This window comes from Mytilus trossulus, chromosome 10 (assembly GCF_036588685.1).
Source record: "Mytilus trossulus isolate FHL-02 chromosome 10, PNRI_Mtr1.1.1.hap1, whole genome shotgun sequence".
Lineage (NCBI taxonomy): Eukaryota > Metazoa > Mollusca > Bivalvia > Mytilida > Mytilidae > Mytilus > Mytilus trossulus.
This window is the reverse complement of record NC_086382.1, coordinates 36,838,308-36,863,585: the sequence shown is the minus strand read 5'-3', so window position 1 is coordinate 36,863,585 and position 25,278 is coordinate 36,838,308. Positions and strand designations below refer to the sequence as shown.

The window sequence follows — 25,278 nt, the reverse complement described above, 5'->3', positions numbered from 1 at the left end:
CAAAGAGCGACACATTTTATGATATAGTAGGCTTCTAATGGCAATATATCTTACTGTATTGGATGAAATGGAATGCCTGAGTTATATACCGGTACTTTATAATTTGAAATAAGTCTAGTTTAGAGGAGTTTTGAAAGATTTACTATCCCTCATGACTATGATAGGAAAACATAAGACAAACCTGAATTGGACCTTAGACCTTGGCCAACACAAAAGGAATTCAAATTCATTTTCAATTATTTATTTTTGAGATAGAATATCAAAGCAATTAAGATAGTGTTATTATCATACACAATTAATATCTTACATAGTTTATAAATAATAAATATACAGTTCAATCATTCGGTGAGATAAATTATATCAATAGAATGAAACAAAAAAAATAGAAAAGAAAAAGTATAATTGAAGATAAATGGTAAAGACTTTATCCTAACAAATGACTGAAAGAAAGAATAAAAAATAAAGAAATAAACACTTTTACAGGGTTAGTTATATCACAGTACATTTCATTGTCCAATCAAGGCTCTATATGCAAAAAAAAATTAAAATCTAAAAACAGATCAACTTTGTCTCTTTTTGATTTATCATGAATATTTAAAATGGTTTACTTAAGTCAGATTGACATATACCAGCATAGTGTACATGGAAGGCACTTTCAAAGTGGGGTAACCATTTTTAGAGGCTAATTTACATTTTCACTGTACTTTGGAATTGCCAATAACCCTTAGCTAAGATTTCAAAATGCCTTCCCTGGGTCCCATGTTTGTTTTCATGGAACAGCTCTTGAATACTTTTATTTATTTCTGGTGGTAGAATGAAAACTTTAATTGCAGTCCTCCATCCTTCAAGTTTCTTAAAAGGCTGTTGTGTTTTATACATACAATTTAATTGCACAATGAAACTAGAAAAAAAAAAAAACCTTACATTTTGATATATAAAGATATCGTTTTACTATTTCATGAAGTCCCTACTAAACTTTCATACATATAATATCGGCACAAGTAATTCAACACTGATTAGCCATGTGTTTGTACATACCATCTACATCTATAAAACTGATCAATATGAATCTCATTCACACTTAATAAAAAAAACTTCCAAAATATTTACTTTTATAACAATCTGCAGAGTTTATTTATAAATAAGAAACAAAAAGAAATTGGACATGCAATTCACACATCTACAAACAAAACATATTTGGTCTTCAGTCATTTATGCATGTTCTAGTCAAATTAACTATTATTTCTTGTTTCACACATATTCTTCACCCATTTTTCCCTCATACATTATTCAAATCAAGCAAACAACATGCTACCTTTGAACACACACACACCAGCACTACATTTACAAGGTGACATTTACATTATAGCTGGAGAAACATATAAAATGACATGGAAATAAACCGTGGATTCATTTATATTGTTTATACCAATTTTTGTGGAAAGAGCAAAAATTCATTTTCTTGAAATTCAATTTGTTTGAATACATTCTGTAAGAAAATTTGCAATTTGTTGAATTTTAATTTGTGTTTTCTCTGTACCAAGGAAATTAATGAAAGTTGGTATCCAACAAAATTTAATGAAAGTTGGTATCCAACAAAATTTAATGAATCCACAATAACTGAAATGTATTTGTGAAAAGTTTGAACTGATAAAATTAAAATAGATAATGTTGATAATTATTCAAACAATCCATGGTGTAAATATCTTAATTTATTCTTTACAAAAATTTAATCAATAAAAAAACTTTCAACATTATCATGTTTCTGATTAATTTAATATATGTCTTGATGTACCAAGTTGTTGCAAATATTATAATTTTAACATTTATGAGTGCTAATCTTACTAGATTGTTTTTTTTGTAGACAGCAAGTAGATTATAAACACCCAAAACAATAAATTTCTTGTTAAGAGGGGTAAATCTTCACACTTCCGAAATAAAAATCACCAAGCAAATGTAGCATCTATGAACTTCAAATTCCATGCAAACTATTGTTGCCTCAAGCAATACAAAAAATCTTTCAAATTTCTTTTATAAAACACCCTTTCATTTTCACTAATGATACATCCATGATTCTTATAAACTTATATTTTTATCATGCTAAATAACACATGATTTTCTGTAGGAATTTGAATTTTCTTCAATTTACACTTTTCTTCTTCTTTTAAGAGTATACCTCTATAAAATTTGACAAAATGTTCCATCTTATACCAAATCTATATTAATTTGATGTCACTTTTATTTGCGGAATATACGAAACCTCAATCATATCTAAGCATCACCAACAAATTTCAAATTGTTACAGATTGACCAGTACTTTATTGCAGCTGCACATATAATATAATCACATCTTCTTTCTCTACCAATTCAACACAACTGAACCCGGTCGCATAATGGGTGAGTCCCAGTGTGCTGAGCTTGTACGTTTGTTAAATCTGGCCTTCTTCTTGACAAAAAGTTCATTGAGATCGGGAGGTGATATTTCATCAAACATGCTCTCTAAATCTGGAGGATGATAATGTTGGTTTATCAAAGCAGCCTTCAGATTTGGACCTAGAAAAATAAAAATAAAACTTCATTCTAAAAACTTTCCCTTTTAAAAAGGTATAAATCTAAATACTATTAGTTTAAAAGTTTCGTGATGTTTTTATCATTTTGATATTGAAATGGGAGATATCTCAAAAAGTATATTTCAAATTTCGATAGCTTTATCTGTACACCCCACTAGAGATCAATCAATATAAAAGATGCAATAGAACAATCAAATCTTACTGTAATGTAGTAACATTAACATTGTGACATAGGAAATATACAGGTAAATGCACAATTATGAAAGTTGTCTATAAGCCCTATTTGTTTCTTTGTAGACTGGTGATGTTTAGAATGATTGTCTTTTTCCGTTAGATTTTTTTTTTAGTATTTAAAAACAAATGATGAGTTTGTACCAGAATACATATAAAAAGTGGAAGGGCTATTCTATTAAAATGTCTGCGGAAGGGTAGCAAGAAAAAATTATTTACTGAATGTGGGCCATGTGTCTTTGTTCAGTATATGTCTATTACCATTATGCAAAATTATGTTAAACAAGAATGTGTCCCCAGTACACAGATGCCCCATCCACACTATCATTTACTATGTTCAGTGGACCGTGACAATGGGATTACAATTAGAAAGATCATATCATAGAGAACATGTGTACTAAATTTCAAGTTGTTTGGACTTCAACTTCATTAAAAACTACCTCGCCAAAAATTTTAACCTGAAACAGGACAGACGGATAAACGAACAGACAGTTTAATGAACAGAGGGACAGACTCACACATCAATAAACATAATGCCCATAAATGGGGCATAAAAATTGTTCTTGGTTATATGGATATTTTGAAAGGACCTTTCTACCCTCCCACATACATTTTAATAGAATAGCCCTGAAGTTCTTTCTTTTTTAATACCTGAAGCCCATGGAGGAATCCTTTTCTTTGGAGCATCTTCATCGTCGGTTGAATCATCAGATTTCAACCCTGATATGTCATAGGTTTCAAAAGTACTGGGTTTGTAGGTTTTACTTTTAGCTGGAGTCATATCATATCTAAAATATAACAAAAACATTATGAGAATAATAATTCATACATACATATATGGCTGTACCTTGACCTATATTGGTTTACTTTTATAAATTGTTACTTGGATGGAGAGCTGTCTCAATGGTACTCATACCACGTACATCTTCCTATATCTATGTAGCTCATTACATTTCACTCATTTAGTGCTGTTCCATCAAGGCACATGAGGAGCCCCAAAAAAGGTACTCTGATATTTGCAGAAAATGCAACATATGGGTTGAAATATGACAATCTGGAATTATGGTTGATTTTGTACAAAAAGTTGTAAAACACAATTTCGATTTTTTCAGATTATAGTAAAATGTCCTTTCTTTCATTTTCTATATGTTAAAAAATTCAAAATCAAATGCAAGTCCCATAAATGTTGTCATTAACAGTGAAATATATTGCAAGTTATTTTTAAAAATCTGACTTATTTCCTGAAACTATTTATCTTGTACATGACATTCATTTCAAATTGAAGTTAGAAGTAAGCATCATTCTAATAAATGATGCTTTTTGAAATCTAAACAGATTCAACCAGATTGTTTATTATTGAACACTTACGAGTCTGGATTATGAGGTTTACTACTAGTATAAGTCTGTGTTGTATTCAGACCAGCTATAGCACTCGTGTAAGCAGCCCTAAGAATTTCTTCTTTGGTATTTTTCAAGCTTGTGTTGTGATTATTGATAATCTGTTTCACTGCTTCATCCCTTTCTTTTAGGTCAGCTCGTAGTTTTTCTTCCTCTGCAAGTCTTTTCTTCTCCTGAAAGAAAAAAAAGAAGGGATTTTTTTCAGTTAAACAATACTAAACTAAGACGATCCATATTATTGACTTTCTTTCCATTATTAAGTCTAATCTTCAGCTGATTAATCATAAAGAGTTTTAAGTGTACTATTAAAAGTCCTACTTTAGTATGAAAATACTGTATTCTAATTAGAATAATACTTTAGTTTTTATAACATAAAAGTATTATTTCAATAATAATTCAGTATTCATAACATCAAGTTCTGATGCGAAAATATGGCAAGGTCACATAAAATATTCTCAGTATCCTGGTAGAGCCTACTTATCCCAATAATAGCTAGCCCACAGGGTAAAAATCACAAATTGTTTATAAACTGCAGGGACTTCGAACATTTAAAAGTCTAACTTATACACATTAAAGATTTTACATTAATATTTTTGCCATGTGATTAGGAACTTACTGATTGAATTTTCCCCGGAGCTCAGTATTTTTTTAATTTTACTTTTACCCATTTCCATAAAACCAAATTATGCAGTGCCATAAGGACATGTATTGTGTAATGTTATGAAGTACAATAGAATTATTTTTTTGTTATTCATCATTTTGCTGATGCCTTATCAAAAACCCTATGTTGACTTATATCAACAATTGTGTATTCACCTTGACCATGAAACAGTATACTTGGTTTGTAATATCATCTATTCATCTACCCAATCCCATGTAAACAACTACAGTGAAACCTGGATGAACAAAACTTCTTCTGGACTTTAGATTTGGTTGGGTTTTATCAGGTTCATAACACATACAATTTGATGACTGTATTTAAGAACATGTTTGGTTTATACAGGTTTTCAGTTTATGCAGGATTCGGTTTAGCTACTAAGCCAGGTTTCACTGTATAAATAATCATTTCATTTATGAAGGAATCTATATTCTCCAATTATGACATATAATAATTTGAATATTTCTGTATTTTTACCAGTTCCTTGATCTTTTCCATTCTTTCTTTCAATAGCTGGTCTTTTTGTTTCTTCTGTTCCAATGCTTGCTTTTCTCTTGTAGCCTTCTCTAGAGCCATTTGTTTTTCCCTAGAAATGAAAATAATCAATAAAAAATGTTTAATGTTTATAACATTACAGAGATTATCAATTTTTTTTTAATATCTTATTCCTTTTTGAAATATAGCTATTTTCTTTCAAAGGAAAATGAACTTGGTTTTTCTTGGGAACAAATACTGAACAGTTTTGAGAGTTCAAGATTTAGACATGTCATATAACAAACATGAGAATTGTTATGGCATTAAGTTTCTTAAAAAGTAATATAGCGAGAAATAAATAATATTCACTGCTGGATGGCTAGCAAGCAACAACTAGTCAAATAGCTTTGTATTTTCCCTATACTGAACAAATTAAAGCAAACCTTTCTTCTCTGATTTTTTGTTGTTCCTTTGCCTTTTCATCCTCTCTTGCTTCCCTTTCTTCCTGTCTTTCCTTATCCAAAGCTGCCATGGCTGCTACCCTTTCTTCATACTTTCTCTTTTCTTCTGCTACTTTCTTCTGTCTTTCATGTTCCTCAAAATCTTTCTTCCTTATCATCACCTCCTTCAACATTCTATTTTCTTCCTCCTGTAAAAGACAAATAAAAAAAATCTTAAATGCTGATACAAGATTTACCAAAAAAAAAATCAACATTTTCATACTTTCGCAAAAGGATTTCTTCAGTATCATTCAAAAGTTAAAATGACCACATGACCACACATGAAAAGACCATAGGCAAGATGCACAAAATTTAAAACACTTTCAGTAAACATTGAACACATATTCAATCTTTCGAGAAAAAAAACCCAAACAAATAATAAATTACATAGATCTATAATTCTTTACCAATATACAGTGTTAAATTTATATTTCATAACATTTCTGTCTTTATTGGATATTTCAAATTTTAAAAAGATGAAACAAACAATTCAGACTGTGCGTCTATATTGAAAAACAATTGCTGCAATCAATTTTCTGATTTTGACTGTTTATTAGTCATGATTCATGTTATTTATTCCAAAACATATGTAGAAAAATGCATCTAAAATATTTAGTAAACACAAAGTATGAAATTCTAATTAGATAATGTTTACACTTTTGCCACTCTAATTTACCTGTTGCTGTATTTTCTGCTGCCGTTCATCTTCCTCTCGTTTTCTTCTTTCTTCTGCCTCATACAACTTCTTCACTCTATCAAAAAAAAATAATGAAAGCTTTAGAAGGTATGGAATTCTTATATTTTGAAGAATATGAACAGTAATTCGAATCAATTTAAAAATCAACAAACTGATTTTTCTATTCATTGATGATTTTCAGATTAAGAATTTTCTTACCAAATATCTCTATTGATAAAGAATGAAACACTTTATTGAAGTTAATGAAGAGAACATTTGCTGTGTTGTCTTGACTGTATTCAAAAGATTTTACAATGTGATATGTATTTGCAATGTACATTGTTGTGACTCCCCTCCCTCTTTCTGACGCACACATTGACAATATTTGCATTTAAGCCCCTTCCAATGTTTTGTATTATGAGACAATTAACAATTCAAGGCCTTTAATATTTTGTCATATAGTCTTCTGTACCTCAAGTGTTGTTTTTCTTGGTCCTCCTTTGCCTTTTCTTCTTTTTGTTTTTCAGTCAGATGTCTCTTTTCTTCTAATTTCTTCATTAATTTTTCTCTTATTTCTTGGTCTCGCTTTGCTTTCTGTTCTCTTGCGTCTGCAACTTTCTTCATCTTTTCATCATTTTTCCTACAAAAACAAATAAAAGACATAAGGACCAAAGAATGGATACTTGGCTGAATAGTTTAAATTTTTTTTGTAAAATGTCAAATTGAATTATGATCTATATATGAATCTCTTAATTCTGACCTGTTAATGCCAGGGTGATTAATATCATATAGAAGGATGATGATACAACGTTGCAAAACATTATACATGTATCTGTGTAACAACATAAACCTAAGGCCATGGAAAAATAACACATAATGGCAAGCTAGAAAGGCCCTAAATTGACTAGTTTTACTAGTGTAAAACCATTCAAACGGGAAAACCAATGGTCTAATCTATATAAAAACGATAAACGAGAAACACTTATGAACCACATCAACAAACGACAACTACTAAACATCAGATTCCTGAATAAGAAACACTTGCAGCGGGTTTAAACGTTTTAATAGGTACCAACCTTCATGGTTTCCCCTAACCCGACCGGGTCATTTAATTTTTCTGGACAAAAAAATTTTTTTTTTTTTTATTTTTTTTGCAAAGGCAACAAAAAATGTTGAAAATATGCAATGCAAGATTAAAGTTCCTCTGTAGATAAAAACCCCATATAGATATAAAATTACCCATGGTTACAAAAAAAAAAAAAAAAAAGCCTGCCTGCTGGGTCTTTAAAATTTTCCATGGCCCAAGTCATATTCAACAAAGATATAAGTACATATAGAAAATATGTGAATTTTTAGTTATCATTATGTGCAAACAAATAAGAAAACGAATCTGTTCCATAAAATAGTCAAATCAAATATATCTTTAATAATCACAAACAGATCATTAATCCTGTTTTGATTTTTGATATTGTGGTATTCAAGTGTAAATTATCTGTAAGTTATAACTTATATCCTTATGTACATGTACCAACAATCCGTTTCAGATTTGTAGGCATAACCAAAAAGCCAGAACAAAATAAATTTCAGTTATAGCTATATGTTTTGACCACATAGTGGTAGGAGGGACATACAAATAAAAAGAAATCAACAAGAAAGTTCTATATTTAAAGTGGATATTTTACATACTTTCTTTGTTCTTCTATCTTCTGATGCATCTCAACTTGTCTTCTTTGTAATCTTTCCTGTTCTTTTCTCTCTTTCTCAAACAGATCTCTCTTTCTTTGCTCATGTGCTTGCTGTAATTTAAAAAAACCATTGATATTAAAAAAAGAAATAATAATTAACATTTCAACCATAATCCAATAAACAAGAATGTTTCCCAAGTACAAGGATGCCCCATCCACACTATCATTTTCTATGATCAGTGGACCATGAAAATGGGATAAAATCTTGGCATTAAATTAAAAAGAACATATCATAGGGAACATGTTTACTAAGTTTTAGGTTAATTGGACTTCAACTTCATCAAAAACTACCTCAACCAAAAACATTAACCTGAAGCAGGACAGACGAATGAAGACAGATGGACGCACAGACCAGAATTTTTGAATACACTTTGAATCATTTAGAAATTTATCTATGAATAAAAATTGATGTGGGACATACATAAGTGAGTAACCTGACAACAGCCTTCAACAATAGAAATGCAGCTATTTAACATTATCAATCTCTAAATATAGTACAATCAAAGATCTGCTTTTAACACAAAAATCTAAAAATAACACAAACAATGATAGGATGTAAAACACCCCTGACAAGATTCCCAACTTGGAATAGGCACAGATATTTTTGTTTTCCCCTACCCCGTTTAATTTTCATCAGAGGTCTAATAACATGTTTAAAATAACAGTATGAAGTCCCTGATAAAGGATGTTACAGCCCATCATTAACAACAAGAAACAATAACATTTCCTTCGCCCTTCGATGAATGATTATAATGCTATTACTCTTAATAGGGGTTCTTTAATTATCTTCATGCAATAGTGACATCTGGGATTTTTTAGCCTGGTCTCTTTTGTACATATAGAAAGACAAATACCTACATCCTTTAGTATAATTAATATCAAAGAGATGCAATATCAACTATACAAAACATACCTTTGGTGTTAATTTTCTAACAGGACTGTTTCTCTTGATGAAAGACTTGACAATGCCTGGCTTGTTAGAAAGAACTACTTTCGAGCTCAGATTATGCTGGAAGGTTTTGATATTTGGCTTAGGTCTAATCGCCTGTAAGAATAAAGTTATCACTAATTACAGCCTGTCAGAACTTAGGAAAACATGAAGCTACAGAATATATTTTTCTTACTAAATTAAATCCAAACTTAATTGTTTTCCAACAGAAAAACTAACGCTTTACTAACCATATGATCATTTTATATAAGCTGAGATCTGAGGTATTTTTTTAATGAGAAGACAGAACTAAAAAGAAAACTATAACAGATAAGTATCAATACAATACAGATCCTGATAGGGGATTGTAGAAAAAAGTTAAAATAATTTGTTTGCTTAAGCCTAAACTTGATCTACAAGAAAATAATGTAAGTCTATGGTGGTTTATATATAGAACACCACTTTAATATGATGCAATAATTTAAATACACGTTTGTGTCTAAAACAAACCTCTGGTTTGATAAACTTTTGTCAATTTTGATCTGATTAACCCTTTCCTCCATAATGACGCTTTTTAACAACACCCCCTTTACTCCATATAAATGACGCCTTTTGACGCCTGTGTAGTACCTCAGTTGAAATGCTTTGACTACAAAATGTCTGCATCAGATTTTTTTTTTTTTATATCAAATATGAAAAGGATATTCATGAGAATATCAGACTAGACTTTCTTTGATGGAACATTTGTTTTCACAATGCATTAGTACTTTGAACCTGATGCGAATCAAGTATGTTAAAAAACAAATTCCATGGAGGAAAGGGTTAAGTTTGCAATATGAATAGTGTGAAAGTACTTTAATTCGTGGGTATCAATTTTCGTGGTTTGAGCAATATTAACATGTTCGGGGGTTTATAAATTCGTGGATTTTAGTTATCTAAAAAAATTTTTTTTAAAAATTAAAGCCTTTATTTAGAAAGGAAGATTCAAATAGTCTAGATTGAAGGAAATTGCAAAGTAAACATCGACCCTTTTAAATCGTAGTGATAACACTGATCAACCCATGATTAAGTGATCAACAGATTAAAGACCATCAAAGGTGTTAATTAGACCATAAACATGTCACCTAAAGAGAACAGTAACATAAACAAATGCTATAAATGTATCTTGAATTGTCAAATTATTCTGATCAAAATCAAGCCTAGCATGAAATTATTATTTCCTATATGTACAAGAACTATGAGGAATAGATGAACACTTTAGCATACTAGCATATCAATACCGGAAATCTGACTTTCATCGATCAACAATATTTTTTATGAGAATTAAAAGATCAAAAGATGTACAGTTTAGGTTATTAAAGATTACATTGGTTTAATCATGCATGCAGTTGTAGTTCTGTGACTGCTATTAAAGTATTCTCAGATTTGGCTTTATTCAATATATTCTCTAGATCATATCAGTACAGGGACTAAACTTGGGAATTTCAAACTGGGAGCCCAGACCAGATATTTCATAATTATTTTCTATATGTTCAATTTAACTTTATCTGAAAGTTTAGGGGCCCCAACTCAAAATCTAGGAGCCATGGGCGACTGGGATCCCTTTAAGTTTTTTCCCTGCAGTAGTCAAATCTACCAATGAGGATCATTCCATGTCTTGATTTGGACATTGGTTATTTTATTTCGTTGGACACTTAAATTCATGGATTAAGTCATCCACGAAAACCACGAAAATTGGTACCCCACGAATAAAAGTACTTTCCCAGTAAAAGCAGATGTTGAGTATATTGTCAATGAGACAGCAACCCAACATTCTCTTAAATATAATAACGTACCTTGTCTTTAGGGCATACTGGAGAATCATAGTCACTACTACTGCTGGCACATTCACTAAAATGACAGAGTGAAAATCTTAAGATTCTTAATAAATAATTGTCAAACATTGTAAGAGCAAGAATCCCAAATAAATAATTATTAAACACTCTAATAGAGCAATATATAGTCAACAGAAAATCAATTAAAGTTGAAAGTATGCCATTATTACTTTTAAACTAAAGTTCAAAAATATGACTGTCAAAGGGATATAATTCTACCTGCAAAATAATTTATCTGTCCAAGTAAGGGCTGTTCCAGAAAATACTATGTCCCCCCCAGGGAAGGCAATTTTTTTAAATATTATGTGGGTGGTTGTATTTGAAATACCAAAATGCAAAGGGAGTGCTGTTCTAATTAAATTTTATTTTTGTGGGTGGTGGGGGTTAAAAAAAAAGTGCCGTCCCTGGGGGGGACATAGTATTTTCTGGAACAGCCCTAAATAAAAAGTTATAAAAAGATTACATATGACTGACCTAATACCATCAAATAATATCTCAAAGAAAAGAGATGAACTAATAAAGACAATCAATAAAATCACGGTCTAAATACTTCGTATAACCTACTTGCATGACTTGACTTTAATGTAGTTTACTTTAAAAAAGTTTGATTGACATGTGTGTCTACTAGGTGAACCAAAAAATCAAATGATCTCTAAAATAATATCAAATCTGCCCATGAGGTCAGACTGGAACACCGAATTTCAGCAAACTGTATTTTGGATTTTACAGAAATTTTACAAGAATAATTTTGTATACATTCATGACATTGTGACCTATATTTCTCATACTTACTCGTCAGTAAACTGTTTTGTTTCATCTGAAAATAATAAGTAAGTTAAGATTGATAATAGCAGTTAATATAATATTCCGATGTCTTTTTTTTTGCCCAAGTCCATGCAATTTTTAATTAATGTATAAAAAGTATCTCTATTTTAATTTTGAAACAAGATTCTTTTGAAATATTTAACAGAAGTATGAAAAACCCATACAAATAAAAAGGCATCCATTTAGACACTTTGGAAGAGTTAAAAATAAAAAAATTTGCTTGAATTTTCATACTGAGGAAGCATTAATTTTTGTGGGGTTAAATGTTGTGGTTTGTCTATATAAGATTTCATGGGAATTTAATATCATGGTTTCCAGTAAATGGAAGGGATATTATGCGTAGGTTAAATTTTTTCATGAGGGTTTTTAATTTCATCGATATGTTCTTTCCATAAAATAAACAAAATTAAAATGGACACAAAAGATTCTGCCTTTACAGTAATTTGAAGTTATATTTACCTTGTTTCCCTGACATAAAGGTACTATTGCTGATAGGTAAACCAACAGACATATCTGACATCTAAAACAAAGAAATCATTTGTAGTAAACAAGTATGAGACTCTCTTACATTTATTCAAAATCATCATTTCACAAGAACATGCGACAGTGCCTATAGAAAATTACACCACATTACCACTATCAAAAGTTCAGTGAAACCTGAAGTCTGGGTCATAGCCTGGGTTAAATGTAACAAGATAAACATAACTTCACAATGACATGTTACTAAGTTACAAGTTGGTATATATATGACCACAAAAAGTCAAAACTTTAATATTTATAAGATTCTTTCTATAAATCCTAAAAAATATTTGTTCTTTAATATAATTATATTGTGTGCACATTTATCAATGAAAATTATGTATAATATGTAGAAAATTCTAAATTGTTCACTTTTCCCATACGCGAGATTTCAAATGCATGCACTTTTTGAGTTTCAAACAATAAGTTAATGTAATTTCAATGTTGACAGTTTCATCTACTTAATAAACTTACATCAGTTTGATCTAGGCAACTTTTCTTTGATATAGACATGTCTGCTTCATCATCTGATAACACTCTCTTTTTAGTTTTTGTTCTGAAAATAATTAAACAATATATATATATATATAAATCAGACTAAAAACAATAATGATTGCTAAGCCATCCCTTAAATGACGTTTAACAAGTAACCATTACAGTCACTGTAACCTGTTACATCTTATATAAAGTTATTGTTAACCATACAATTGATAAAATTATAATACCATACTTTACATTCATTTTTTTTTAGAAATGGCAAAAAGTCAATATTTTTTTTCAACATCGTAAGTCACACATGTATAAGCCAGTATTTAAAAAAAAAAACTTTTGGCAAACAACAATGAGAAAATAACTTATAGTTGTACAACTCAGCAGTTTACAATCCAACTCTAAATGCTAATCATTTTTGGATGACAAAAAAAAAATGAAAATTCAAATAATTTACATGTGTAAGAAACGTTTCAATTTGTACAGCCAGATGGACAAGCAGGCCAACTTTGTCTTAAATCAATCAAATGAGTACTGAACATACACAGAGTACAAAACTTAAAATGCCAAATGTAATATTTTGATTTGTTGATTTCCAAGACTGTGTACAATAAACACACTCAAGAGTTTATGAGCGAGTCAGGGACTTTTTTTTGTTTATTTGCAAAAATTAGAATGTAGAAATAAATGCTGTCAGATGAAAAACTCATTTCAAATCTGAACTAAACAATACCTTGTTCTTGGTGGTGGATTATCTGGTTTGACAAATCGTTCATCTTTTTCACTCTGTTCATCCGAAGACATTGTCGATGATTTAGGTGGTCTCATCTTTGACCGTGTTCTTGGAATACTAGTCTCAGACTGTGATTTAGAACAGATACCAGAATCCTCATTTTCAGAGTCTTTTTTACTTGAGTTTTTCTTTTGCTTTGTTCTTGTGCTGGCCCTTACAGGTTTAATGTCATTAGTAAAAGCACAATCATCTTCCATAGTATTAGCACTTAGTCTTTGATGTTCTTTAGATTTGGGTGAATCACAATCACTGATCAACATGACTTCGTCATCACTTAAGTCAGCTGACGACTGATCCTGACTAGATTGATGTTTATTGCGTGTTTTCGTTCTGGTTTTTGACTCAGATTCTGTCTTGGGTTTCCTTGTTTTTGTTCTGGTACTTCGTTGTGGTTTGTCATCTTCTGACGTATTATCAAGATCTGCCACGGATCCCTGTGATGAGGTTGCTGATTTGTCGGATGAAACACTATCAGTATTCTAAAGTATAAAAAATGCATAAATCAACAGAAACAAAAAGTTAAAAATGCTTACGTTAACGCTGAAGTGACTTAAAATACATGCACAACTGAAAAGTGATATTGAACATCTCAGTATGCACCCACATTTTTTAAAACTACTAGTCTGAAGAACAATGTTCAGACGTGTTTCAAAAATGTTGAAACAATTTTGCAAATAAATACTAGTCTAAATAAAATTTTACTAGTCTAGAGCATCAAACTAGTGTGTAACAGTGCAGGATATATATTTTCTAAATGATATGCGGTCTATTATTTCTTTGTTTACGTAAGTGATGTTCTCCTGCTGGTCGTTTTTGTCAGTCTTTTCATCTTTTTTTATATGAAGATTAGTGGAAGAATTGTTTTACTACACCAGATTTAGTGATTAAAGCATTACAAGAAAATCTAGTCCATATCTTTCTTTTGCGTTTGTTTTTTTCGTTTCTTAGTTGGATTTTGTACTTCTCCTATTTTTTCCCAGCTATGGCAAACAGCTTTTAAAAGTTTTTTTAATCAATAAGCTTATCATGACTAAAATTTCAGACATTTCTATCTTAAAATCAAAACTTTCTTATTAAATAATAAATCTGGTCCATTTTCCCGTTTTAAATAGTTACCTGTGAACCCTTCTTCAATCGTAGTCTTGTACGTGTACGGACAGGTTTTTCCTCTGGACTCTGTGCCTATTAAATTATCAAAAAGCATAATAAAAATGTCACAAATATTATTCAATATTGATTCTGAATTAATTTTTGGCATTAAGATTTATAGAAACAATTAGTGTGAATGTAAATAGTTATTTTTTTCTTTATCGCATACAATAGTGTTTTCTCCATTAATTAAACACTGGTAATATAATTGAAATTTCAATGTCAGATAGTGTTGATGTTCATGCAATACTAAATCTTCTGTTAATGTAATGTCATAAACATTTTGGCATCATACATGTAGCAAAGATGTCAAAAAACAATTAATCACCATGCAGGAGTTAATCTGTTAATCATTAAAAAAAATATAATGGATTTGTGTTTAAAACCATTTTCCAAACTATGTACTATTTCGTAGTAGTAGTTTTTTTATTAGTAGAGAAAGTGGAGTACATGAAGAGAACAGTCAACATTCAGCAGGAAAACGGACAATCCTAGACAGGGCTTTCAATAACTTTTCACTGAACAGGCTGTTTACTATTTTGAAGCGGCTGATCCAAAAGGGGGGGGTCAGGGGGGGCTTGCCCCCCCGAAAAATTTTTGGACCTTACATTGAAAATGGTGCACTCTGAGGCATTTTCAAACTATTTACAAATGCATGAAAAATGGGGTTTCATAGGATTGATATCTGGTTTTTTTAGATTGTAAGGTCAATCTTGTGATATTGCGTATTAAAATACGACAAATAAAAATATTTCAAAAATAATCTTTTTGTAATACCAGATTTTGCGATAAATAAGAAAGCAATGGAGGGTCAGCATTAACCATTAATACCAAGAAACAATATAAATACAAGCTGCGAAGCAAATATAAACTACCCAAACATATAACCGACTTTATGGCATGGAGTTTTCTCATTGTTGAAGGCCATAGGACTGCCTATATTTGATACATCCACTTTATTTGAACTTTGGTAGATAGTTGTCTCAATGGCAATCATACCACACCTTCTTTTTAATATGAAACACAAGCTGCCATTGTCTGTTCATGTGCTTAGGAAGACCAGGCTAGGGTAAGCAAAACTTCCCACTTAAACCCTTACAATTTTACCCTATATCTAGCACATTCATAATATGCTGCACATAATTAAAAATATTTGTCAAAACAAATTAACATAAAGGGTAGATATTTTTAGTGTTTACTAGGAAATTTTGCTTACCCTGGCCATGTTGGGCACATATACACACAGTGACAACTAATTGTAATGTAGACAAACATATTGTGACATAGTCAAGACTTGAGAGGCAATGAAAACAAATTAGTTTTGTTAGAATTTTTTTCAGCACTTCAATCAAAACACAAGTATTGATCAGAGAGTCACATTGTCATAGTCAAACTCATCAGAGTCTTCACTTTCATTGTCATCTTCCTCACTGTCATAGTCAGCATCATCTTGGAAGCCAGTAAGATTGAGCAGCTTTAAAATGTGTGACATTTTTGTCCTCACCCGTCCCATTTCTTCTTCATCGTTTTCATTCAAATTGGCTTGGACACCTGCATCTGCAGTTTCCATCACTTCTGCAGGAGCAGTTGTCACGACTTTAGCAACTGCAAGGCCCTTAAGTTTTCTCCTTGGTTTAGACTTGTACCAATTGTCAACACAATTGTTGACCAGCTCTGTTGCCTCTTTTACTGGAGGTCCATTTATAGATACCTGTAGCAATCCTGAAAGCATGTTATCTTTTAATGTACTTCTTAGACGTGTCTTAATACGCTTCACTGCAGAAGCCCCACGTTCAGGCCAGGCATTGCTTACTGGCAAGGAAAGTATAATTGCAGCTATGTGGGATAATCTTGGGAAAATATACCCTTTGTCTGATGGATTTCTTAGGTTCAGTAATCTTTTTAAGACAACATCTGTTGTCTTTTTCTCCTGGCTTGATTCAAGTACATCTTTTTTAAGCCTTAAAATATGGTACTTAAAGCTCATCCATTCAGCCGAAAGTTCATTCTTTGCCTCCTCATCTCCAGCTAAAAAGTGTGAGCCCAAATCATCTATCTTCTCATCTCCGTAATACTTAAAGGTTGGTTCTATTTTATCTGGAAGGAGACAAGGATCAAACACACTAAAAGCAGCCAAAATTGGTGCTGCCTCACCAAATCTTTCATCCAAGTTGTTTATTAAGGCTTCAACATACTTGGCCATCTTTCCTGTTGCCTCCTTTAACTGAGCTTCAGTGGGTGTTAACTCTAAAAATCCAAGTCTCTCAATACCTCCGGTTTCTTTGATAATTGCTGTTTTTACTTTTTCTGTCAAATTACTGTCTTTAAGTGCGTCTTTAGCTTCAAGGATGCAAGGCTGTATACATGCATAGTTAATTGTTCCAGCTTGAAAGGTTTTGCTCAGTTTTGCCAGAACTGGCAAGATTTCTTTCAGAATGAAAATGCTGGTCACAAATCTTACATTTTTCATCTTCTTTAAAAGGCCTGTGGCTACAACATCTTTCTCTAGCAATGACAAGCATTGCATTATTGATGGAAAGTCATCATAACATCCCTGAACTGCTGCATTAAATGACAGCCATCTGGTTGAGCATGCCTTTTTTACTTTGTGGACAATTGAGATCCTTGATGTTTTTGGTAGTTGTTCATTGCATTTTGCCATTTCCATCTGGACTCTTACCAAGGTTGCAGTCCGTTTAGGAGAATCTTCAAAAAATTTCCAAAGATATCGAAGTATGTCTGATGTGTCAGCTACAAATTTGCAGTCTTTGTTTGAATCTGTACATGCCAGCGCTAGTCGATGACATATGCAGTGGACTGACACAACTGTTGGATGTTCCTTTTTAATTCTAGCAGCAAGTCCATTCTTTTTGCCTGTCATGGTGCTGGCTCCATCAGTTACAAGTCCACACAAATTGCTTCCATTTATATCTTTTATACAGTCCTTTAGTACTTGGTGAAGAGTTGCACTGTCAGCTGATACCGAATTAGAAAGGACATCACGTGATTCCAAAAAGCTAACAACAGGGCTGCCAAATTCGTCAAGGTACTGGATGAAAACGACCATTTGACATTTAACTGATATATCTGTTACTTCATCAACTAAAATACTGAATACAGGTGAATTATTCACCTTATCTACTATCTTCCTTCTTAATGTGTCTCCAATCAATAAGAAAATTTCCTGCAAAGAGCCTTGAGATCTGTGATCAAAAAATTTCATGGAATCAAGTCCAGACTGTTCAATTAATGAAATGAGAGATACAAACTTCTTATTTGGTAGTTCTTCCTTCATAAGCCAATATGCAGCGAGGAAAGCTTTTTTCTGAACATCTTCTCCAACTCTTTCTTTCTCTGTGATTTCTTTATGAAAAAATGACACCCTTCTTGTCATTTCAGTTGCTATGGCTTCCTTGTGATTAGCAGACTTTGCATGGTCATCAACTGCCTGTTTTTTGAATCGCTTGGCTCCTGTTACATAATGATTTTTTCCAGATGTTAGAATATTGTGCACCTTGCAGAGTAGACAAAACATTCCAACTCCCTCCTCATAAATGAGCCACCAATACCCAGAAGACTCACAGTATGACATTTCTCTACTCAACCATTGATGTTGAAATTTGTCTCGTATACATTTCTGTGCGTCTTGGTCATTTTTGCTGATATTGACACAGCCTCTTTCTAAGCACAATTGGTGGTTATGAAGAAAATCTATTCTATCATCATGAAAACAGTTTTTAATAATTGGAATCACATCAGATTGAACACGTCTTAAATTTTTTTTGACTTCAGTGGGTTTGATGTCAGAACTTTGGTATGATGATGAGATTTGTGAGCCAGTTGTAGTTGAACAAGTTGAAGATGTGGAACATGTGGTTGAAGAGATTGGTGTTGAACAAGTAATTGAAGTGGTTTCATTTGTACCATGTTCTTCATCAGTACCAACTGTAATTTGATCTGAAATGGAGAATGATATATATTAATTTTAATTTATTTAAAATGATTAATCTTAATTTAATGAAATCATGTTTTAAATAAGGACATAATTCTGAAAGAAAAAAACAGTCACAAAATCAAGTAGAATTTTATAGTGTAAAATTTATAGCAAGAGGGTATGATTATTATATGTACACTTAAGAAGATGTATCTACAGGTCAAATATTAATAAAATCTCATGTATGCCCTGCTTACACTACAGGGTATTGACCATAACGAAAACGTATGGAAGAGATATGGCCTCTTGTCTTTGTAAGTCTTGTATGATTTTAAATTTTAGTTTCTTGTGTATAATTCTGAGTTAAGTAATTCTCAGTAAAATTTTAGGAGAAAGGTCCAACTATAATCAAAAAATTAAAAGCATTCCTCCTATCATAGGTGATTTGTTTCCGGGTTCATATGGATAGTAAACCCAGTAAATTGTATTAATCCCCCCCCCCCCCAAGACTCCAAACATGCAAAAAAATTGGGCAGCACCCCTCCTAGCCTAGGCACTTTTGTCAACCCCCCTTCCCTCCCCAAGAGTTAAAGGGTGGTAATAACTAATAAATTACTAATTACATTATAAAGAGGGCTTAGAAGGCAAGCTTGGGCAGGTCTCATTTATATAAACATGAGACTGTACATACCTTCTTTGAAATTAAATATCTTCACAAAATATAAAAAGTCTTACCTGTAAATGGTTCCACTGATTTTGACTTTTTACTAATGAAGAAATCATTTATCTTTGTTCTTTTCATTTCATTTCATTTTACATTCAAAAAATTGCCTCCAAAAACTTTTCTATTTTGGTTTCTCATGAGTTATCCATTGATAACATAGTTTTTATTTCGACGTCTCTCTTGCTTTTACCATTGAAAATCTTGATCATTCAGGCGATTGATTGAATAGCGTATTTGAATGATGTAAAACGTACAAGTGACTCCGATTTTATGTAAACATTCCGACAGACATGATGGTGCTGTCTGTTATAAAAAGGCACCTTCTTTATACAATCTATGAAACAAAGAAACCCCAAGAGACAGAGGATTAATAAAAACTTATTTTATTTTATTTTAATCTCTTCAAAAGTATTTATTGGTTAAGCATTTCAACCGGCGATTTCCATCTTTTGAAACGGCGACATTCCGCCGGGTGCCGGCTCTTAATGAAAACCCTGCCTAGATAATAAAATTGATATTTGATAAAAAAAATTTTTTACTTAGTCAAGAGTTAACAAATACTTGACAGATGTTTTTTTTGGTAATACATTATTAAGTCACTTTTATACAAAATGACCCTTCAATTGAAAAAAAAAAAATGCCAACTGTATCACAATAAATATTTACATAAATCTGCCTTTCTGTGCAAATTATGAAATATAAAATTACCTTTGACTGGGACAAATCATCTGAAGATACTGATTCTTGACGGATTGACTTCTTGGCTGCTGTCTCAACGGCATGTAAAGCAGCCACAGACAAACGTTTAATAGAAGACAGTCTTGACGAAGAATTCAAAGTTTTACCATGTTTAAGTGATTTCCTAACACTATTTCTTGGCTTTTTATCCTGCAACTCTGAACTGTCCTGGACTATTTTTTCAGGACTCTCCTGAATGGTTTGTGTATTGTTTGGTGTATAAGGTGTATTGTCATCAGAAAGTGCCAGTACTGACTTAACAACTGTAGCAGGTGTCGATGGAGAAGTAGTTATCATTTCTGGTGTGTCTTGGACAATCATGTCTTTATCATTTGAGGATTGAGGTGTTTCTGTCTCCTGCACATTATCTATCTGAGGACCTTTAGGGGTTTCCATCTCCTGCACATAATCAAACTGAAGATCTTTGCAGGGAGTTTCTGAATCCATATCACACACTTTGTCTGTCGACAGTGTTACACTCTTCACTTTGTTAATAGGTGTCAGATTAGTATCTGCATTTTCAGGTTCTATTAAATTTTCTTTTACAGGTGTTTTGTTTTCCGCCATTTGTGATTCTATTTGTTTTGTGAATGACATAACTGGTTCTTTAGTTGTTTCTGTTTTTATCTGCACATTTTTTGTGGTACGTGTGTTCCTTTTTGGTCTGGCGGTGGTGGCAGTCCTTGACGTAGCTCTGGTTCTGTAGGACCTGTTTGGTGGAGAGCTCATACTGTTCTCTTCCATGTCAGCTTCCTCGCCATCGTCAAGTCTTAGACTATAAAACAAAACAAGAATTAAGCAAATTTATCTTCATTTAAGGGATGACATCACAAAATCAATGAACGATAAAAAAATTAATTCAAATAGTTTTGGGGAGGGTCAAAATTGCTGCAAGTTTTGTTTAATTGACATCGATTTTATATATATATCCCTTATTGGTCAATAGATTTTCTCCAAATTAAGTAAAGCGAGGGGTAGGGGTGAGTGAAAAAACTATATGAATTAAGTTTTTTTTAATCCTACATTGAACTGTTGATGTCGTCCCTAAGAGAGCACATGGAATATACTGGTGGCTTTATTGATCATGAATGATAGCAATGTTTGAAAGTGTGTAGATAAATTGAACTAAAGTTATAGCTGAAGATTATCTGACATTATAAACATCCTTGAAAATAAGGTTAAGACAATGTTAACCCTGCCAGACTTACATGTTAAATGTAAAATAATTGAATACATATATGCATCAAATATATTTGACCTTATGATTAAGCTTGTTTAAATTTCATATAATTTGACAAAATATTTACTTTGCCCTTTGACAAAAATATCAAATTTCCAAAAAAATTAAACCAGGTACATTATTGTAAAAGAATTGTTAGATACATGTATATAGCAGTTTGACAAACACTAATTTTGATCATTTATAAGCTTCTTATTTCCTGAGATTATGATTTAAACGTTCAGCTGATTTTACAGAGATATCTCCTAGTAGTGTTAGGTACCACCTGAAAACATTTGAGAAATGATACCTGCAGATATGACATATCAATTCATATATTTTATTAACCTTTGTCTTTTTGAAGCTGGCTCAAATACTTCTTCAGAATCTGAAAATTTAGTTGGTCTTTTTGCTTTTCTCCCTCTCTTCTGTGAAGGTGTTTTTGGTAACAGCTGTATCTCAGGCCTGCAATAAATAGTGATTTCTTTTGTTTCATTTGAACATTTACTTGCATGTACAATAATAAAAAGATTTGAATAGGATAGAAAATCCAAATAAGTATTTGTTTAAATTTTAAACCATAACTTTGATATTCTTATTTGATTTTGCCAAAAAAATAAAATCATGGTTGCAGGGATAGAAAGAGGGAGTTTTTTTTCTTGAATTTATCCAAGTTTTATCCAAAAAAAAATTCTACAAGTTGTACAAATGTTTTAAATGCCATACTAGTTAGTGCTGACAACAACTTGTAAATTTCAAATCTTCATGACGAGTTTTTTCCGGTGACAGAAGAACTCGAAAGTGGTCTATTGAAACAAACATCTTTTCTTCTTATTTTTGTAAATATATATGAAACTAGAGACTTTGCTCTTTTGAGTAAAATCTTAGTTATAGTTATAATTTAAAACCAAAACCATAAAAGAATTATTGTAGTATTTCAATAGACGTCAAGACTTTAATGTGAGAACAGACACCTAAAATAAATAATAAATTGATAAATGCAATTTTGTTCTTTCCCAACATCCAATAGTTTGGAAATTTTCTGGTGTAGGTGGTAGCAATTTTAATAAATGCAACATAACATGTTACACTCTGAAATCTAAACAAAGCTTACCCAACAGCCAAAAAAAATAATGAATGGTACATTTTAGATTGCTTACATATTATACTTGCTACTAATCAAACTTACTTTGCAAACGTCTTCTTACATTCAAACAACAGTTCATGTAACCAGTCCATTTCTTTATCAAATTCAGCCAAAGCATCATTGACTTTAGCATTTATTGAATCCAAAGCTGAAAATCCCAAGTTGTGTGGATACAACATTGTATCACCTGACTTCTTCTTGTCTGCCTTCTTACCCTTCATCTGAAAACCAAATCAAAATATTTTATAAGTGTCCCCAGATGGACAAAATAAGTGTTAATTATAAAATTGGGTCCAGAGTTCACGAAAAGTGGTGGTTCTACAGATTTTACCACCAAAATATTACAAAGGGCTGACACAATTTTAGTACTTTTCAATAGAAATAATAATGAGGACCAGCAAATTTTCTTCAAGGACCACCAAGGACATATAAATAATATAATAAATAAAACTCCTTTATAGCAAATGAAATTTCTTTGAGATTTTTTTTCCTTTAATTTCAAACTTAAACAAGAATGTGTCCAAAGTACACGGATGCCCCACTCACACTATTATTTTACATGTTCAATGGACCGTGAAATTGGGTAAAAAATCTAATTTGGCTGTAAAATTAGAAAGATCATATCATGTGTACTAAGTTTCAAGTTGATTGGAATTCAGCTTCATCAAAAACTACCTTGACCAAAAACTTTAACCTGAAACTTCACACTTTCATTTTCTATGTTCAGTGGACCATGAAATTGGGGTCAAAAGTTTAATTTGGCTGAATAATTAGAAAGATCATATCACAAGGAACATGTGTACTAAGTTACAAGTTGATTGGACTTCAGCTTCATCAAAAACTACCTTGACCAAAAACTTTAACCTGAAGCAGGACAGACGGACGAACAGACAGACGCACAGACCAGTAAACATAATGCCCCTCTACTATCGTAGGTGGGGCATAAAAATGGTCATTTGAAAGATTGAATGAGGTGCCAGGAGATTGCAATAACCCTTTCCTCCATAGTGACACCACCCCCTTTACTCCATAATGACGCCTGTGTAGTACCTCTGTTGAAATGCTTTGACTACAAAGTGTCTGCAGTAGACTTAATAAAATTTGTATTCAATATGAAAAGGAATATCATAGGAATATCTGACATAAATTTATTTGATGAAATATTTGTTTTTTGCAATGCATTAATACTTGAAAGCATATTTTCAGAATTTTATTGAAAAATCCTATGCGAATCAAGTATCCAACAAAACAAAAATCAATGGAGGAAAGGGTTAATGCAGGATTTTGCTCTTTTTATGCCAGAGCTTCTGGGGCCCTTGAGCGGCCCCAAGACCCCTTGCCGTAAGGCAACAAGCTTATAGCTAGGAGGGCGTCCGGCTTCGCCATACGCATGTTACAGCCGCCTATTATTTTAATTTACCATTTTACTTCAATTTCAAGGGAAAGCTCCGAAAAAGTCCCCTTCTGCATCACGCGAATGTGGCATGATTCGCATAGGATTTTTCAATAAAATTCTGAAAGACTAAAGAGAGTTATAAGAGAAAATGTCTGACGCTTCAAAAACAAATGTTATTTTCCATCATATCAGGACATTACAGACATAACCTTTAAAAATGGAGTTACAACAGATATGCCATGGATAGAAAGAAGTGTACTCTTTTGGTCATTTCATAAAACCCATTACTTGACTTTCCCGTGTCACGCAGTATAATTTTAGCACAAGATCAGTGCAACCATTTGTAAACATTGAAACCACCTTACCAATTCATGCAATGTATGTTACACATAGTATATTAATTTTGATATATATCCTGTTATATCATTCAGTTGGATGTTAGAATAATGATTAATATGAGTCAGAATAGCTAAACATGCTAAAGCTGTAAAGGTAGAAAGAGGGTATAAAATCTACAAATGTGGCATAAAGAGGTAATGTTATTTTACAATGAAATCTTCATTACTCTCATGTTTTTAAAAGCATTCAAATATTTGTTTTAACATCGTTGTACATTTTTATGATCATATTTTTATTTTCTTCAATTGAAGGACGTAAGGAGACCCAGAAAACGTGATATTTATTGAACTCAAATCAGGCGGTTCAAAGGGGGTCTCATTGGTGGGGGTTCCGATCTCATTTCCTCATTTCCTGTAATCACAACACAACAATTTGACTTTCCCGTGTCACGCTTACAAAACATCGGCAATCCCGCGTCACTCTTAAGACACCAAGGAGACCCACTTCAAATGTATGCAAAGTGACAAACACTCGCATGAACCAGCATAAGTGCATTCATACATACAATTATCTCAGAAAATCTACATGGTACAACAAATATGCCATGGATAGAAAGAAGTGTAAACAGTTAATGATTTGCATTCTTACTTTTAAATCAGATTTCATATTGTTGTTAGGTGGATTTGAAAAGATCCTATTGCTATAAAAATAAATTTTGTTTGCTGCCGAGAAAAGATTAAATTTTTCCTTTTTATGAAGTATTTACAGATAAAACCGTACTTTTGAGAGTTTGCTTGACTGATCTTAAAATCTATAACTTTGAACTTAATAATCTTCTAATCTACATGTCTTTCTTGTTTAATTTTTTACCCTGTTGTCGATAAACGACTTCCCTCGGAAATTTTAAAATATACTGCGAAACGAATGTCCAATCAAATCGGGTCATTTATTG

The 25,278-nt window shown here is 31.9% G+C and overlaps 1 protein-coding gene across 3 annotated transcripts; it reads right to left on the bottom strand.

Annotated features, from left to right (window-relative positions):
* Positions 1–225: 225 nt before the first annotated feature.
* LOC134687291 (inner centromere protein-like) lies at positions 226–25,277 on the bottom strand. 3 transcript variants are annotated; one of them, XM_063547448.1, is made up of 19 exons: positions 25,197–25,277; positions 22,634–22,812; positions 21,793–21,909; positions 20,196–21,000; positions 14,797–14,862; positions 13,621–14,159; positions 12,873–12,954; positions 12,339–12,399; positions 11,847–11,871; positions 11,016–11,070; positions 9,166–9,297; positions 8,194–8,303; positions 6,980–7,147; positions 6,508–6,583; positions 5,775–5,980; positions 5,335–5,443; positions 4,170–4,372; positions 3,453–3,589; positions 226–2,553 (listed from the first exon to the last, which is right to left on the bottom strand). In XM_063547448.1, the coding sequence occupies exons 2-19, from the start codon at positions 22,810–22,812 to the stop codon at positions 2,360–2,362; spliced, it is 3,264 nt and encodes a 1,087-aa protein (XP_063403518.1). In that variant the 5' UTR covers positions 25,197–25,277; the 3' UTR covers positions 226–2,359. The 3 variants fall into 3 exon arrangements, with proteins under 3 accessions (XP_063403518.1, XP_063403519.1, XP_063403517.1); XM_063547449.1 differs by lacking the exon at positions 25,197–25,277 and adding an exon at positions 25,107–25,127; XM_063547447.1 differs by lacking the exon at positions 25,197–25,277 and adding an exon at positions 24,975–25,007.
* Position 25,278: the final 1 nt, after the last annotated feature.

Coding starts and splice junctions, on each gene's coding strand:
- LOC134687291 (XM_063547447.1), bottom strand. Junction 12,955..13,620: donor AATCCACCACCAAGAACAAG/GTATTGTTTAGT, acceptor AATTATTTTCAG/AACAAAAACTAAAAAGAGAG. Junction 5,444..5,774: donor CAAAAAATCAGAGAAGAAAG/GTTTGCTTTAAT, acceptor TTTCATTTCTAG/GGAAAAACAAATGGCTCTAG.